Source organism: Siphateles boraxobius, unplaced genomic scaffold (assembly GCF_051911475.1).
Source record: "Siphateles boraxobius isolate OS27281-9 unplaced genomic scaffold, OSU_SipBor_1 130, whole genome shotgun sequence".
Classification (NCBI taxonomy): domain Eukaryota; kingdom Metazoa; phylum Chordata; class Actinopteri; order Cypriniformes; family Leuciscidae; genus Siphateles; species Siphateles boraxobius.
This window is the reverse complement of record NW_027508734.1, coordinates 4,985,510-5,002,036: the sequence shown is the minus strand read 5'-3', so window position 1 is coordinate 5,002,036 and position 16,527 is coordinate 4,985,510. Positions and strand designations below refer to the sequence as shown.

General features: G+C 38.5%; 5 protein-coding genes across 5 annotated transcripts; 3 read left to right on the top strand and 2 right to left on the bottom strand.

Annotated features, from left to right (window-relative positions):
- Positions 1-405: 405 nt before the first annotated feature.
- On the top strand, positions 406-980 carry LOC143736477 (histone H3). Its single transcript, XM_077227181.1, has one exon. The coding sequence runs from the start codon at positions 434-436 to the stop codon at positions 842-844; it is 411 nt and encodes a 136-aa protein (XP_077083296.1). The 5' UTR covers positions 406-433; the 3' UTR covers positions 845-980.
- A 5,980-nt stretch (positions 981-6,960) lies between these two features.
- Positions 6,961-7,416, top strand: LOC143736538 (histone H4). The gene has a single exon (XM_077227230.1). It carries the CDS (start codon positions 6,972-6,974, stop codon positions 7,281-7,283), a length of 312 nt encoding a protein of 103 aa, XP_077083345.1. The 5' UTR covers positions 6,961-6,971; the 3' UTR covers positions 7,284-7,416.
- Positions 7,417-7,502: 86 nt separating this feature from the next.
- LOC143736537 (histone H2B-like) lies at positions 7,503-8,289 on the top strand. Its single transcript, XM_077227229.1, has one exon. The coding sequence runs from the start codon at positions 7,870-7,872 to the stop codon at positions 8,242-8,244; it is 375 nt and encodes a 124-aa protein (XP_077083344.1). The 5' UTR covers positions 7,503-7,869; the 3' UTR covers positions 8,245-8,289.
- A 6,371-nt stretch (positions 8,290-14,660) lies between these two features.
- On the bottom strand, positions 14,661-15,101 carry LOC143736748 (histone H2B-like). The gene has a single exon (XM_077227399.1). It carries the CDS (start codon positions 15,090-15,092, stop codon positions 14,718-14,720), a length of 375 nt encoding a protein of 124 aa, XP_077083514.1. The 5' UTR covers positions 15,093-15,101; the 3' UTR covers positions 14,661-14,717.
- A 483-nt stretch (positions 15,102-15,584) lies between these two features.
- LOC143736747 (histone H4) lies at positions 15,585-15,997 on the bottom strand. Its single transcript, XM_077227398.1, has one exon. The coding sequence runs from the start codon at positions 15,976-15,978 to the stop codon at positions 15,667-15,669; it is 312 nt and encodes a 103-aa protein (XP_077083513.1). The 5' UTR covers positions 15,979-15,997; the 3' UTR covers positions 15,585-15,666.
- Positions 15,998-16,527: the final 530 nt, after the last annotated feature.

Genomic DNA, 16,527 nt, shown 5'->3' with positions numbered 1-16,527 from the left:
AAGAAAGGGAATGGTTAAGTATACAAGAAATGGAACCTTAGTTACATTTAGTTTTTAGTATTAGTAATTAACATTTTAGTATTAGTAACACAAGTCCAACTCTACACTTTCAATAACATTTTAAAAACCAATCACGGGTTTTGCTGTACAAATTTATACCTGATTTCGCCTATTCTTTTTCATACAAAGGCAAACAAAAGATGTTCGGGCGGGAACCACACAAACTGTCGTCTCTTTTTTGAAAACAGGAGGCGCACAGCCATTTGCCAACTGTCATTTATAGACGCTGGGCAATAACCAATCGAATGCCTCTGAAGCAAAGCCATCCAATGAGCGCATGGCAACCATAGGATTAAAAGGCGCTGTGTTCGGCTGAACAACTCATTCATTCGTTCGTTCTGTTCAGCGTAACAATTGATTATCTTTTGAAATAATGGCGAGAACCAAGCAGACCGCTCGTAAGTCCACCGGAGGAAAAGCCCCGAGGAAACAGCTGGCCACTAAAGCCGCCCGTAAGAGCGCACCCGCTACCGGTGGCGTTAAGAAGCCTCATCGCTACAGGCCCGGTACCGTGGCGCTGAGAGAGATCCGCCGTTATCAGAAATCCACTGAACTGCTGATTCGCAAACTGCCCTTCCAGCGTCTGGTGAGAGAAATCGCTCAAGATTTTAAGACGGATCTGCGCTTCCAGAGTTCGGCTGTCATGGCCCTGCAGGAGGCGAGCGAGGCTTATTTGGTGGGTCTGTTTGAGGACACCAATTTGTGCGCCATCCACGCCAAGAGAGTCACCATCATGCCCAAAGACATCCAGCTGGCCCGCCGCATCCGCGGAGAGCGCGCTTAAATCCACAGCCGTCATACAAACCACAAAGGCTCTTTTAAGAGCCACCTCAATATCACTATAAAAAGACGATTTCTCTTTATTGAACTCAATCTAAATTCAGTTTTGTTAATTGCGCAAACAGTTCTACTTTAAGTTAAAGGCCACAATAAATTTTGAGTTTTATCAACAAAAACATTATTGTAATAAAAGTAACACAATATTTTTTGTTCAATACAATGTTCTTGCCTTATCCTTTAGGATTGGTTTTGGAGGTAACGAGGCTGTTGGTTATTGAACCCTAAGAAAAGATCGGACTAAAAGTTTCCTAGAATTCCTCTGGAGAGAGTGTACCAAGCTTTAATGAATCTGGCGCCCATCGCTGGACATTTAATTTGCACTTTAGGATATATAAGTATTTCTGAATCGCCTTACTATCATTTCTGCAATTTCATTGGTTTAAATCAGGAGAACCGAATGGCAATAAAAGTGTTCATGTCCTGACATGTAACTATGTTGCTAAATTCTGGGGCAGTTTTGTAGTGATCTCCGTGCGGTTCTGGTCCAATTTCTAGCGGATTTTTGTTCATACTGTGTGCGTACATATTAAATACTCTCCAATGTATATATTGGTAGATTTAATTGATTTTATGTTGCTATATTAAACGTTTGTTTATTCCTTTGAGGTAGTCAATGCACATGTAATCTCAATCGCACATTCATTTCAGCATAAAATATCCTGAATTAGACATGCTGATTTAAAGTGAATGTGTATAAATCTGAGGAAATATACAGCTGCTACACTTGTATAAATACCCTTATATGTATGCTATTGCATTACTTTTATATTGGTCAGTTATTACTGTTTCTGCCTCATGGTTGTATCTATATTCATTATTATTTATAGAACCACACCCATACTGATGTATGAATCAAAAGACAACAGTAAAGAACTTTATTGTGGACATGGATGGACCAAGTGATTTATTGTTATGCCTGAACAATATGTATTGGTGGTCACCTAGATCCACACCTTAAAGGGATAGTTCACCCAAAAATGAAAATTCTGTCAGTATTTACTCACCCTTATGTTGTTCCAACCCTGTAAGACCTTCGTTCATCTTCGGAACACAAATAGGCTTTATGCACAGCTTCACTACTTCCTGAACTTCAGCCAGTCCTTTGTTTCCTGTCTGTCATTATTGGACAAACTGATTAGTCCAGGTGTGCCTGATTATTGTTACTGAGGCCAGGCACACCTGAATTAATCAGTTTGTCCAATAATGACAGACAGGAAACAAAGGGCTGGCTGAAGTTCAGGAAGTAGTGAAGCTGTGCATAAAGCCAATTAAGATATTTTTGATGAAATCTGAGAGCTGGATCACTCCTCCATAGGCTTCTAAGGGATTGACACTTGTTCCCCGAAAAGTTATTAAAGACATTGTTAAAATAGTCCAAGTGACTACAGTGGCTCAATCTTAAGTTTATCAAGCGACGAGAATACTTTTTGTGCGCAAAAACAAACAAAAATAACGACTTTATTTCAACTATTCATTTCCTTCTCTGTGGGCCTCGAGTCAGTTAATGTAGTGTGATTGCGTAAAGCTACGTCACACGTAGGCTCATTATTTGCCAACGCTGGTCATCTGTGTGATGCGTGTGACGTACAACAAAAGAAGCTTACGCTATTACACTAGTGAACTGACTCGAGCCCACAGAGAAGGAAATGAATAGTTGAAATAAAGTCGGTATTTTTGTTTGTTTTTGCGCACAAAAAGTATTCTCGTCATTTGATAAACTTAGGATTGAGCCACTTTAGTCACTTGGACCATTTTAACGATGTCTTTAATATCTTTTTGGGGCTGGCAAGTGTAAGAAGCCTATGGAGGAGTGATCCAGCTCTCAGATTTAATCCAAAATAGCTTAATTCTTGTTCCGAAGATGAACGAAGGTCTTACGGGGTTGAACAACATGAGGGTGAGTAAATACTGACAGAATTTCATTTTTGGGTGAACTATCCCTTTAACAACTTTCATACAGGGAGCTCTCTCTGATTGCTCTTGATGTTGTAGTGTGTGTGTGTGTGTGTGTGTGTGTGTGTGTTCTGTGACTGTGATTTGTTCATCTCTCTCTCTCTCTCTCTCTCTCTGTGCTGTTAGTTACTTTTGCTACAGTTTGATCTTGACAGTGCCCTATTGATCCTATAAAACTTCATTATTTGAAAAGCTGTAGGTTGTGAGTGCCTTATTTTTGTAGGCCAAAAGGCCACCACTTTTTCTCCTGCATTAATAAGGAGTATAGGGTATGTCATTGTATGTTTTGTCTTTTATTTTGATTCATAGGGAAGTTTTTTTTGTCTTGTATGGAAGTTAGTTTCTGTTTGTTTATTGTTTAAGTCATTAGCTCAACCCGGAAGTGTTTTTTTTTTTTTTTTTTTTTTTTTTGCTTTTGGTTGTGTTTGTTTAAGAAATTGATTTAAATACTCAAATATCACTGTGAAAATAGCCCAGAGAACAAGAAAATAAAAATCTGTAAATACGAAGTATTTGTTTGTCGTTTGTTACACTCTGACCTAAACTATGTGATCGTAACAACAGCTTTCTTATTGGAAAAGTCAGAAATCAAATACATTTAACTCTTCCAGAAAAAGGTTACAGGGGCATTCAGCAACTATTTCAGCTTAATAAAACCGTTTAGAAATCATTTGGATGATTTAATAACCTGTTCTGGTGAGAATGGTGACTTTCCCCGCTCCCCCCGACATTCCGGCGGAAAACTAACCTTGCAACATGAGGATTAACGTCCCGGTAAGTTGGAAATAGGAAGTCTCGGGAGAAGCGAGAAACACAAACTGCTTTATGGCAAATCGACATAAACACACACGCCGCCCTCAATGTGTATGATGTATTACCCACCTCGGTAGACCTAGCTCCACATGATAAAGTTGGCCGGCTCCAATAATAACAAGTGCACATGAGCAGCGGTGGGGGGAAAAGGGTGCTGCAAGTGAGTTTTATTACGACAGTGTTGTGAAATATACGCCTCACAGCTGTAGGGGGAGCTCGCTGAGAAAACATGCGACAACAAAAGTGAAAATCAGCTAAGAAATAGCTAGAGTTACCGAATGCCCCTTTAAGAAAGGCTTACACTTATGTAAAAAATGTTTTGGCCAGAAACAAAATTAGATCAAGTAAATGAAAAAAACTTCTGATTGTTCCCTTTCACATCAATGTATAGTGTTTGTAGAATAAAATTTTCATATTTCAATGAGATTTCAGGAATTATACCACAGAAAAAAAAAATGTTTTTCCAAAAATTCTTACTCACAGATTTAGATAAATCTTCAGTCTGGAGACCACAGAAGGAGCAATTTACGTTCAAGTCGTCAGAAATAAACCTTAGTAACAAACATTTTGTGGGATAGCAACAATGTATCATTTTATAAGACACTTCTTTGATCTTGTATAAACATATTTTTTGTGGCAAAGCCCCACACTCTAGCCCAGTTAATTTCACCATTAAGTCTATTCCAATAAAAGATGGCATTGGGGCAAGAGACAACATCTTTCTGGAACAGAGCACAAATACTCCTGTTGTTTAATTTGGTGGTAAGAGATAATTTACCAACATGTATCAGATACATTTTTTGTATCTTGTTATTTTGTAGTTTGTTTTTAAATCCCTTCATAAACATAACAATCCCAGAAGGCATAGCTCCAAAAACAATAGCTAATTCCTTTGGTCTAATTGGGAATTTATATTGTGACAAAAGTTATTCATATTTCAATGTAATTCCTTGGTCATTAAATAAATAACTGACTCACGAAAAATATATTTAAAAAATGAACTATATTTCCATAAATAGTATGCAGAATGTGATGTCGGGGGTCCTTGGAAAATTTTCTCCGCTCTAAGGGGTCCCTGGTCCCAAAAAGTTTGAGAACCCCTGCTTTAAAGGACAACTGGACTTCAATGGAGTGTAGGAGAGGCAGTGGCGGTTCTAGAGGGGGGGCCAGGGGGGCCCGTGCCCCTGTGACAGCAAGCTTGGCCCCCCTTGTGGCCCACCTAAATGTGGAGTGTGAAATAATTTTTACAAAACTGTTTTTTGCTATCGTTGTATGCGTATTATTATTTTTTTATTCTATCTTTGTGGATTTGCTTGTTCACGTGACAATTCGTATCACATTCGCGGGAATCGCGGCAGAATAACGTCTGTCTCCTGCACGCGAGAGAGGAGAAAAGGAGTGCGATGTGTATTGTCTATTATGATATTGTAATCAATGTTTTAACTGTATACGAGGCACTGTGAGCTGACATCGCATTTGTCTATCTTCCTTTCACTGCTGTGTGCGGTTCATAGGTAGGCTATGTCCCCAAATTAGTTTGTCTTATATTTATATCATATTATGTTCTTATATTAGAATATCAGATCAGCAAGAGTGCTGTTTTCCCGTGCACAATTGCAACTGTGATATTGATGTTATACAACAGTTAAATTAACAATAAGTTAACATTGGGAGTTACTTTTTAGACACAATATTGTTTGTTTTCCCTTTATTTCGCCGACTGAATTTCAAAATGAAACGGTAGCAGAGTCTCAATGCAACAGACAGCGATGATTTATTGACTGAAATCCGCGTTTTGAAGGAATCACTTGCTCCTTTCCCGAATGAATCAGCCGTTTGAACGAATCGGTTGAATGAATGAATCCCTCAACTCACTTATTAAGACCGTGACTTGCCGCCGCCTACTGGCGGTTTTAGTTTCATATTTAAAGTACCCTTTAATTAAAACGTTACAATTAGAAATCATTTCATATTTAAATATTGATTTAAAAAAAAATCTATTTATGCAATTATAAATGAAGTGTAAATATATTAATGCCGCTTCTGTGCCACCTCTAGACTGCACTGCAAACATGGATTTTGTATTAAATGATTTAATTTGACTGGTAACAGTGGTACTGTATAATTATCGTATAATTAAGTATTATTGTATAAATAAGTATAATTACTGAATGATTTGAATGTTAGTATTTGACATAAAAGGTGATTCATAACTCTAAATAAGTTTAGAAAGAATGTCCATATATAGGTAAAAATGCCCCTGGAAATCAATTTACCCCTGGTGGCAAATTAAATTAATAAAAAATTAATTAAAAAATAAATTTCGGTCCCTGCTGTTAACTGACCACTGCATAGAATATTAAAAAATATGAATATCTTTGTGAGTCTGCTGTCAACAACAGGCCTAAACCAGCCATGTCACCAGCACAAAAACACAATCAGTAAAATATCATCTAATTATCAACAAAACATTGAAGATATTGAGATATATTTTTGTCAATATTGCACACCCCTAATGTACGGTATGAATTCTGATTTCTTCAGGTCTTAAAAATCCTTAATTTTGACTTTAAGAAGTGTGCAGGAACCCTGTAAATGGTTAGTAGTTACCTAGCAAGTCAGTTATTTTCAGTAAATTAGTTAATACGCGTCTTGGTCCCCATTGCTTTTGCTCTATAGTTCTCACCAAAATGAAGAGAAAGAAGGACATCATGTCTATTACAGTTACTGTGACTAATACTGAATATGTAATGCAAATGTAAAAATATAATGGAAATGCAAATGCATTGTTGAATGATAATAAACATGGTATTTTGCCTCTCAATGCCTGCAGTGCAGTGCAGAAAATGATATGACAACAATAAGGTCTAAATGTAACTGGCCCCTCTAACAGTACAACTGGCCCCAGCTTGGCCCCCCCAGTTGAAATGGTCTAGAACCGCCACTGAGGAGAGGCTTCTCGCTGCAGATCCATCTCCTCCTCTCTGAATGTAATTTGGGCAAGTGGCGTAATTGATGAAGTTAGACTGTGCAACCGAATCCTAACACCCACCCACAACTCTATCCCTCCACCCATTATATCCACAGAGGTGGAGCTGAACTACGTCAAACTCAACCCGTGACGTAGGAGAGGTGGAGCTGCATGTAATTTGCTGAGCACCAGTAGGAGAGTAGCGTGTTCGAGTTACGTTTAATAGAACCGCCCATGAATTTGGTTTCAACTAGGTCCGCTAGCCGACTATAAAGCTCTGTTCTCCAAAGTTTGCAATGTTTTCTGTTTTGTGTATAGAAGAGAGGCTGTTGAAATGTCTGGAAGAGGAAAAGGCGGTAAAGGACTCGGGAAAGGAGGCGCTAAGCGTCACCGAAAGGTTCTTCGTGATAATATCCAGGGAATCACTAAACCCGCTATTCGTCGTCTTGCTCGGCGTGGCGGTGTCAAGCGTATTTCTGGGCTGATCTATGAAGAGACGCGCGGTGTATTGAAGGTGTTTCTGGAGAACGTCATTCGTGATGCTGTGACTTACACTGAACACGCCAAGAGAAAGACCGTCACCGCCATGGATGTTGTGTACGCGCTGAAGCGACAGGGACGCACCCTGTACGGTTTCGGCGGTTAAGAGATTCACGAAGAAGAAAAACCCAACGGCTCTTTTAAGAGCCACCCACATTTTCTCACAAAGTACACATTTCCAAGTGGTTAAAAATATATTAAGTGGAGTTAAACGAGATGAATCATTTTTGGTCTGTACATTCAGGAATACAATTCTAATTATAAAATTTCTCATTTGTCATATGGTTATTAAATATGCTAATATGATCTCTCCTGTTCATGTAGTATGCATTTGTTTTTCAGGTTGATTAAACAACTGAAATGCTTAATTTACTTTCAATATTTAATACTGCAGTGCATTGCATTACGAAAGATGCGGGACAAAGAAACATGATAAAATGGGGGATGGTAGAAGGACATGAGGCGATGGGCGGGACTAACATTTGTAGCCTGTGATTGGTTGTCCTACAAGTCAAGAAACTTTTATGCACTTTTAATTTATAGCCAATCAAATCATTCTATGGGTTGGTCCAGGAAATCTAGCAAACAGAGATCGCTGTTCTTCCCTTTCGAAATTAGCATAGAGCAGTGCATAAAATCCGCCTGCAGTAACACAGCTTTATTGTTCCTTGCGTGTCATCGAACGAAGCATCATGCCTGAACCAGCGAAGTCCGCTCCCAAGAAGGGCTCGAAGAAGGCCGTCACAAAAACCGCCGGCAAGGGCGGAAAGAAGCGCAGAAAGTCCAGGAAAGAGAGCTACGCGATCTACGTGTACAAAGTCTTAAAGCAGGTTCATCCCGACACCGGGATCTCCTCCAAGGCGATGGGAATCATGAACTCTTTCGTCAACGACATCTTCGAGCGCATCGCCGGTGAAGCGTCTCGTCTCGCTCACTACAACAAGCGCTCCACCATCACATCGAGAGAGATCCAGACCGCCGTGCGTCTGCTGCTGCCCGGAGAGCTGGCCAAACACGCCGTGTCTGAGGGCACAAAGGCTGTGACCAAATACACCAGCTCAAAGTAGAGTGATCTCAGCTCAACACAACACAAAGGCTCTTTTAAGAGCCACCCACAATGTCTTTAAAGAGCTTGAGACTGTTTCTGCTTTGATGTTTGCAAGTTAGTGTTTTTGGTGTAATAAGTTAAATTTGTTTGTTTTGCTGAAGCAATAACATTAGAATTTCTAAAGATATTTAGGGAAAATTATCGGATGTTTCAATAAATAACTATATTTCTAGAAGATTACTTGATTATATATATTTTACTTGATTCAGCACATCATTTTTGTTTATAAGCTGAGTCAACAAAACTTCATGCAATTATCACAAACTACAGATGTCTTGCTCTGGTTCAGATTATTTCGTGTAAACCAGATTAGATTATGGCTTTTATAAGCAGAGCTGATACAGAAGTCCTTTAGCTATAGTGCATAACTTAATCTGATTTACACTCGTTTACTTATTATTTCTGACCGCAATATGAGTTGCAGGAGTCCACATCTACAGAAAGGCCTACAGAAGAGTGCACATAGAAGTGCTACAGAGGCTGGCAGTTGTACTTTTCCTTTTTATTTTTGTTGCATGAGGCATGTGTTGGCAGGTTCCCCCCCCACAAATGATACAGGGTGATATGGTTCCCTATATAATAGGAGTCTTCAAAAGCAATAGAGTATTTTTATTTATTTTAAAAATTATTTAAAAATACATAAATATGAGAAATGGACCTTAAATAGAGACTACTTAACAGTGGCGGAACTAGAGTTTTATACATGGGGTGGCCAGGGGGTGGCCACTGCTACTTTCGGGGGTACACAGTACACACACACAGTGGAAAAGCTTGTGGAAGGAATTGGGTCAATCTGTTTGTGTCGAAGTGTTGAACATCCAAAATATTGCAGAAAACAAAGCTGAACCACCAAGTAGATAAGATACCGCATGTGTCTGTTATGAACTGCTGCATTTATTTACAAAAAAACTCACATTTACAAAAAAAAAAAATTAATTTAATTTATTTTAATCTTTTATTAGATATAGCAGGCATCAAGCAGACATGTCCTTGAAAAAGTTAAACAATTTTATTGCCCATCAATATAAAATCTTATCCTGGGAAGATTAAATACAACATAATTCTTTCTTTATAATAATTTATAATAATTCTAGTTCTAATTACTTAATTTATAATTATTTTTTTGTGTTCATTTTTGGGTGAACAATCCTTTTAATCTGGCAAAATCATCTCAACTTAAATTCCTGAATTGGGTATGTGATTGACTGCTTGTGTCTGGTAGATGCTCTGACCTGTTGCTGGTTCTGAAGTCTGACCACACTGACTCTGACTAGCCAGTGGTGATGCAAGGGCTGGGGGGTCTGTTTGCACCTGATCTGCCTGTTAGTCCAGTCATTTTAAGCCAAAATGGGGGTCAACCTTGAACAAATTGCAACAAGCAAACTCAACTGATTTTGTATCCTCAATATGTCCTGAGTAAGGAAAAAAAGTCCCAAAGTAGGCTATCCCATTAGGGAAAGTTTAGAAAAAAACACAAATATAGCCTTTTTCTTATGAGAATAGGGTAAAAAGTTTAACCTTTAGATATCACCATGAAAATTGATTACTTTGATTGATTACTTACATCAAGACAAACAAAAAATGTATTCCAAGTTTTTAAAAATTGTTTGTTAAGATGGACAAACGGTGCATAATCTAATTACGTATGTGGTAATTTGCATAAATACCACAACAGATCTAAACATTGGGTCTAGCCAGGTGAAAATGTCTTGTTGAATCTTGTTGACATATAACAGTAAAATACTTAATGTTAAGGTCTGAATGGAACCCATTTAGGCTACCCATGAGCATTAATACATAGAGGCAGGAAGAAGTACTTTAGAAACCAGCCTTTTTTAATTATTAAGAGATGGGGTTTGGGGCTGGGTCTGTGCGACTGTTTCTGGGGGACGAGTCTAAGGGAAGAACAGGAGACAAGGGTAAGGAGAATGCAGAAGACAAAAGGTAAGTAAAATAAAAAGTGAATCCCCAGAAACAGATTTCGAAACTTTCCCCTAATGGGATTCTTAGGGACTTTGTTTCCTTACTCAGGACATAATGAGGATACAAAATTATTTGAGTTTGCTTCTGTTGCAATTTGTTCAAACTTTTTTTCATAAAATGACTGGACTATGTTTGTGCTTATTTTAAAATAACTGATATCTCTCCCTTTCTTTTCATGTTTAATTGACCCTGTTCAAAAATATGACAAATTTAAAATATGATTCCAATCATAATCACATTCTAATCATCATCCAATTACCAACATTTAACTCTTTCTTGCCAGTATAAAAAAAAAAAGTGGTTTTGGTAATTTTCACAATTTCATGGCACCCCAGAATATTTTGTTGTATGAATATCTGGACATACCAAAAGAAAGAACAAACCCTGTGCTTTTAAAACAAAAACAAAAAAATAATATTATTCTAGCTTCGTGCATCTTTTTTTTTAATCAACACTTGAATGTTGGCAAGTTTCATAAAAAGCAACATGAGCAAAAAGCTGAGAAAATCGCATTTTTATCAAAGACTACATCTAGATAAGATTCATAATGATGATCAAAACACAGTAGATCGAGTCCATCAACAACCTACACCCATAAAGCTTCATAGTCCTATAGTGATCGCATTATGATATCGCTTGTTTCTGCTCTTCTTTGCCTGCGTTTTGATCTCCTATCCTCACATTAGCTAGAACATTTGTATACTGTAACGTAGGCTACACACGGCAAGGTACTGTATATGCGTGTATTAGGCCTAATGTAGGCTATTGGGAGCAAACCACCCTGATGCTAAACCTTAAAAGCTTACTTCAAATATGATGTTTTCTTATTCGGTGAAGTTCGGTATCTTGCAACCGTCTCTCGTCCTCTGCTCGTCCGTTTGAAAACTGCGCGAGCCTCGCTGCCGGCGAACGTAATTTAAAAAAAAAATCAGCATCAGCAACTGCCAGTAGCAAATAAAATTTTGGGGTGGCACCCGGGGTGGCCAATCGCATGTCAGGGGTGTCCAGTGCCACCCCGGACCCCCCTCTGGCTCCGCCACTGCTACTTAAAGAACAAAATGGCACTAGTTGCTTCAAGGGGCCTATACATTATTTCACACAGAGTACTATTGTTGACATTGCATATCTATTTCAAGCAAAGGATGACTTGATCACTGGCTTTTCTTTACAAATAATAATTGAAATAAAAAAGGAACTAAGCATATGTCTCTAGTCTTTTATTAAACATTTAATGAATTTAAAAAATGGTGTTCCACAATTCTGTCCCGTGCAGCTTTGCTACTAGATCGGTCCAAGTGCACTGGCTGGAGATCATCATTAGGAGATCATCATCAGGCTGGAGATCATCATCAGACTGGAGATCATCATTAGACTGCAATTTTTGATCATGTAAGGACATGCTAACTGGTGATTGCAATGTGTTTGAGCATCCGAACTGAGACAAATAAAGTAGATAAATGCAGTACTGGGCTGCGTTCCAGTCCAAAATTGACATGCCCTTCACTCGCTAACTTCCCTCCGTCTTGTTCACTCGGATGTTCACATTGCTTACGTTGCACGAGTGCCCACTACTGGCGGAAACTGCAATGGGCTGAACTGGAACATCCTAAGCCCTTGATTACTTGGAATCAACTATGGAGTTGATTTATTATTTATTTTTGTCCCTTTAAGAACTTGTTTAATGCAGCATCCAAATGTATATAGGTGTGTTTGGGTTGTTTTAAATGTAAAAAATATATAATTAATATACCATAGAGTTGTTTGTGGTGGTGGTGATTAGACGAGATCTGCGGTGACGTCACAATTGTGTTGCATTGTGGTATATGGAGCTGCCTGAAGTGTACATATGAAGTAGACTCGCTCCCTCGGTCAAAATCGAGGGAACGAGGGTCTGTCCATATAAACTTCCCTGTGCGTAGGATATGTACGCTTTGGCAAAAGCGTCGTATATGACGCATTGGGATGAGAACGCATAGTGTCGGCCCAGATCTGGCCCAACACTGGGCCGACTTGCTGCATGGATAGGCACCAAAATCTCCCATCGATCTGAAGTGGTACACATTTCTACAAAAAGCCAGAGGTTTTACTTCCTGCGTTTAATTGAGGTTCAACTGTCATTGAGTCTGTGCTATATGCCCCTCAGGTCCTGTCTGGTATGCTTCAGATTACCAAACTCTGCTAAAATAGGTTACAACAGTCAGGATGGCTGACAGGATCATTGGTTCACCATCCAGCTCTTGTATACTTCCAGAATGAGGAAACGGAGAGGCAGCATCATCACTAACCAGTCTCTTTTTAACCTCTCCAGGTTTTTAACCTGGTCCGGAAATATGCAATTATGATCGTCCTTTAATATTTAAAAGTCCTTATGGAACAATGACAGTAATCAGATGTGAGTGAAGACACAGGATTCTAAGTCGTGAATGGTGTGAATATGCACTTGTGTAAAGCAGGTGTATTTTCACACTCCGTTTGGGGTGAAGAGACACTGGAAAAGCCAGTGTTGCTATTGTAAAATCACAAACTGAAGCTATCAGACGCTATTATTCAGATAGGGACATCCCGAATGATAGGCTATTGGTGGGAAAGCTTTAGAGCATTAGAGAGTTATCATTTTTGTTTTGCATTCAGATGAGACACAAGGTCTCAAGTCATGGGATTGCGTAAAATACACTTGACATATGAAAAGCACGTATATATAAGTTTTTAGCACTCCATTAAGGGTGAAGAGAAACACATGCTGATGTTGCTAGTGTAAAATCACAAACTGAAACTCTTCCATTCAGATAGGAACATCCTGAATTTAGTAAGCATTTTTATTTCTTATGCATGATATTTTTATTTGTTATGCATCTGTTGTGATTTCTTAATTCATTTTAAGCCATTTGAATTAACATTGTGTATGAAATGTGCGATACAACTAAAATTGCTTTGTCTTTAGTAGAGGGTCTAATGATAACATTTCACACAAAACCATGATTTATTTTTTATTTAATGGCCTATGTGTCACAGCATTTGAATGTTTATATTCCTGTTTCCACAACCAATATGCCAACATAAAGTCTGAATTTTAATATTTTCAATATCGATTATATTTGATGAACAAAGGCGTGTGATATATTAAACAAAAACTTCTTTTTTGGATTTGTTTTTGTTCATTTAAGGGATTTATTTTAAAACAACACCAATATTATTTATTTACTTCACTGCTGGTACAGAAAGGCTTCAGATTGTATGTCTATTTCAGGGAGAAATCCAAAATAAGAGAGAAAAGAGTTAAACTTCACCTCCTCTAGGATACAGTGCACCAAAACAATGAGACACAAGAGAACAAAAAAACAAAAACAAAAAAACTGTGATGTTATGCTCGATAACAATTGTGGGACAGAGTGCGCATTTAATAGCTAAATTATCAAAAGTTTCAGTGAGTCTTTGTCCAGTGACAATCATAACACACACACACACACACACACACACACACACACACACACACAACAACAACAACAACAACAACAAAAAATTCCTAAACAAGAAACACCTAATGGTCACTCAGAGAAACTCAAAAGCAATACAATATGTATAATTCATATTTATTTATGCCACCCATTGAAGATTTTTTTGCCTGTATTATCGAAAGATTCATTATTTAGCTTTTTGGGAACATAGCTTGCTGGCAACAGACGGATGCGCACAATGAATACAGAGTCAATGTTGGTTAATTACTGTCAGCTGACAAATTTTACTGAAGTTAAAGTTTTATAACAGGCACGTGAATGAGAAAATGTTCTTTCCACTGAGAGTGATGATATTTCAGATGTTTCTACTCACAAACATGATTTTTTTTTTTTAATTGATTGTCAGTAAAAGCTGAGACAGGAAGTCACTATATCTGATTTAATATTAAATTTTAAACTAACAGATCTCCAGTGACTATTTCTAAGCGATTTAATATTAAATTTTAAACTAACAGATCTCCAGTGACTATTTCTAAGCGACAAATATTTGTCAACTTTTCATATATATATAAAAATTAAAATAGTACTAATAAATTATCAATTTTAGGACCCTTTGTTTATGGAATGGAATATTTTTAATAAGACAAAACCGATCAAGCAGTGACAACTTAAAGTAGCTCTGTTGTCCCTTTTCTGTTATTACTCTCAGTTAAAGGATATTAGGATCAGCTGTGAACAATCTGGAAAAGGGCCCTCCTAAGATTAAGAGATTATTGTAAATCACCTTCTCAAAACCTTTTTTTAAATTAAAGTGAATTTATAGATAATCCTGTGCCATTTATTTTATACAGCAAGGTGCTTTAGATTTCTGCAGAAACCCCGTATCTGTTCTTAAAACTATTGTACCATAAACAACGAAAGAAACGAAAACTCTTTAAAGACATTGTGGGTGGCTCTTAAAAGAGCCTTTGTGTTGTTTTGTGTTGAGCTCGCTCTACTTTGAGCTGGTGTATTTGGTCACAGCCTTTGTGCCCTCAGACACGGCGTGTTTGGCCAGCTCTCCGGGCAGCAGCAGACGCACGGCGGTCTGGATCTCTCTCGATGTGATGGTGGAGCGCTTGTTGTAGTGAGCGAGACGAGACGCTTCACCGGCGATGCGCTCGAAGATGTCGTTGACGAAAGAGTTCATGATTCCCATCGCCTTGGAGGAGATCCCGGTGTCGGGATGAACCTGCTTCAGGACTTTGTACACGTAGATCGCGTAACTCTCCTTCCTGGACTTTCTGCGCTTCTTTCCGCCCTTGCCGGCGGTTTTAGTGACGGCCTTCTTCGACCCCTTCTTGGGTGCGGACTTTGCTGGTTCAGGCATGATGCTTTGCTCAGAGATAATCAAAGAACATTAAAATCGTGTTACTGCAAGCGGCTTTTATCCACTGCTCTATGCTAATTTCAAAAGGGGTAGAACGGATTTCTGTCATTGTGAATCTTCAACCCATAGAATGATTTCATTGGCTACATTAAAAGTTCTTGACTTGCAGGACAACCAATCAGAGGATTTAAATGTTAATCCCGCCCATCGCCTCATGTCCTATTACCATCCCCCATTCTATCACGTTTCTTTATTTCGTTTTCACGCACTTTCCGTAATGCAATGTATTGCAGTATTAAATATTGATAGTAAAACCTTGGTAATTTTAGTTGTTTAATCAACTTGAAAAACAAATTCATGCTACACAAAGAGGTAATATTAGCATATTTAATTACCATTTTATGACCACATTAATGTTAAAACACTTATTACTGATTGTAAACACCATAAATAACTCCATTTAATGTCAGTAAATTCCATTCAACTTCATTTATAACCACTTGAAAACTTGTTCTTTGTAAGAAAATGTGGGTGGCTCTTAAAAGAGCCGTTGGGTTTATCCTTTGTGAATCTCTTAACCGCCGAACCCGTACAGTGTGCGTCCCTGTCGCTTCAGCGCGTACACAACATCCATGGCGGTGACGGTCTTTCTCTTGGCGTGTTCAGTGTAAGTCACAGCATCACGAATGACGTTCTCCAGAAACACCTTCAACACACCGCGCGTCTCTTCATAGATCAGCCCGGAAATACGCTTGACGCCGCCACGCCGAGCAAGACGACGAATAGCGGGTTTAGTGATTCCCTGGATATTATCACGAAGAACCTTTCGGTGACGCTTAGCGCCTCCTTTCCCGAGTCCTTTACCGCCTTTTCCTCTTCCAGACATTTCGACAGTTACTCTTCAATACACAAACCAAACTGTGGAGAACGGTTCTTTTATACGCAGCTAGCGGACCTAGTTGAAACCATGGGAGGTTCTGTTAAACGTGCAGCTCCACCTCTCTTGACGTCATGAGTGGAGTTGTGGTAGGTGTTAGGGCTTGACCACCTAACTTCTCCCTTCTCCTATTACACAAATTACATTCAGAGAGGAGGAGCTGGATCTCACACTCCACCCATGGTTCCATTGAGAAGCCTCTCCTACAGTACATTCCTTCGATTTGTCCTTCAAAGCTTGTTTAAAAAAACACTTCAAGGAACAAGCAAGCACTGTGCCATTACCTTCCGCATACTATTTATGGAAATATAGTGTGTATATATTTAAAAGTGGTTCATTTAAAATATAAATAATTTGTGTCACATTATAAAATCTCAATTACAGCAAAGGAATATGCTATTGTTTTGGAGCTATCCCTTCTGAGATTATGTTTATGAAGGGATATCACAAGAGTAAAAAAAAATCGGATACATCTGTTGGTAAATTATCTCTTAGCAT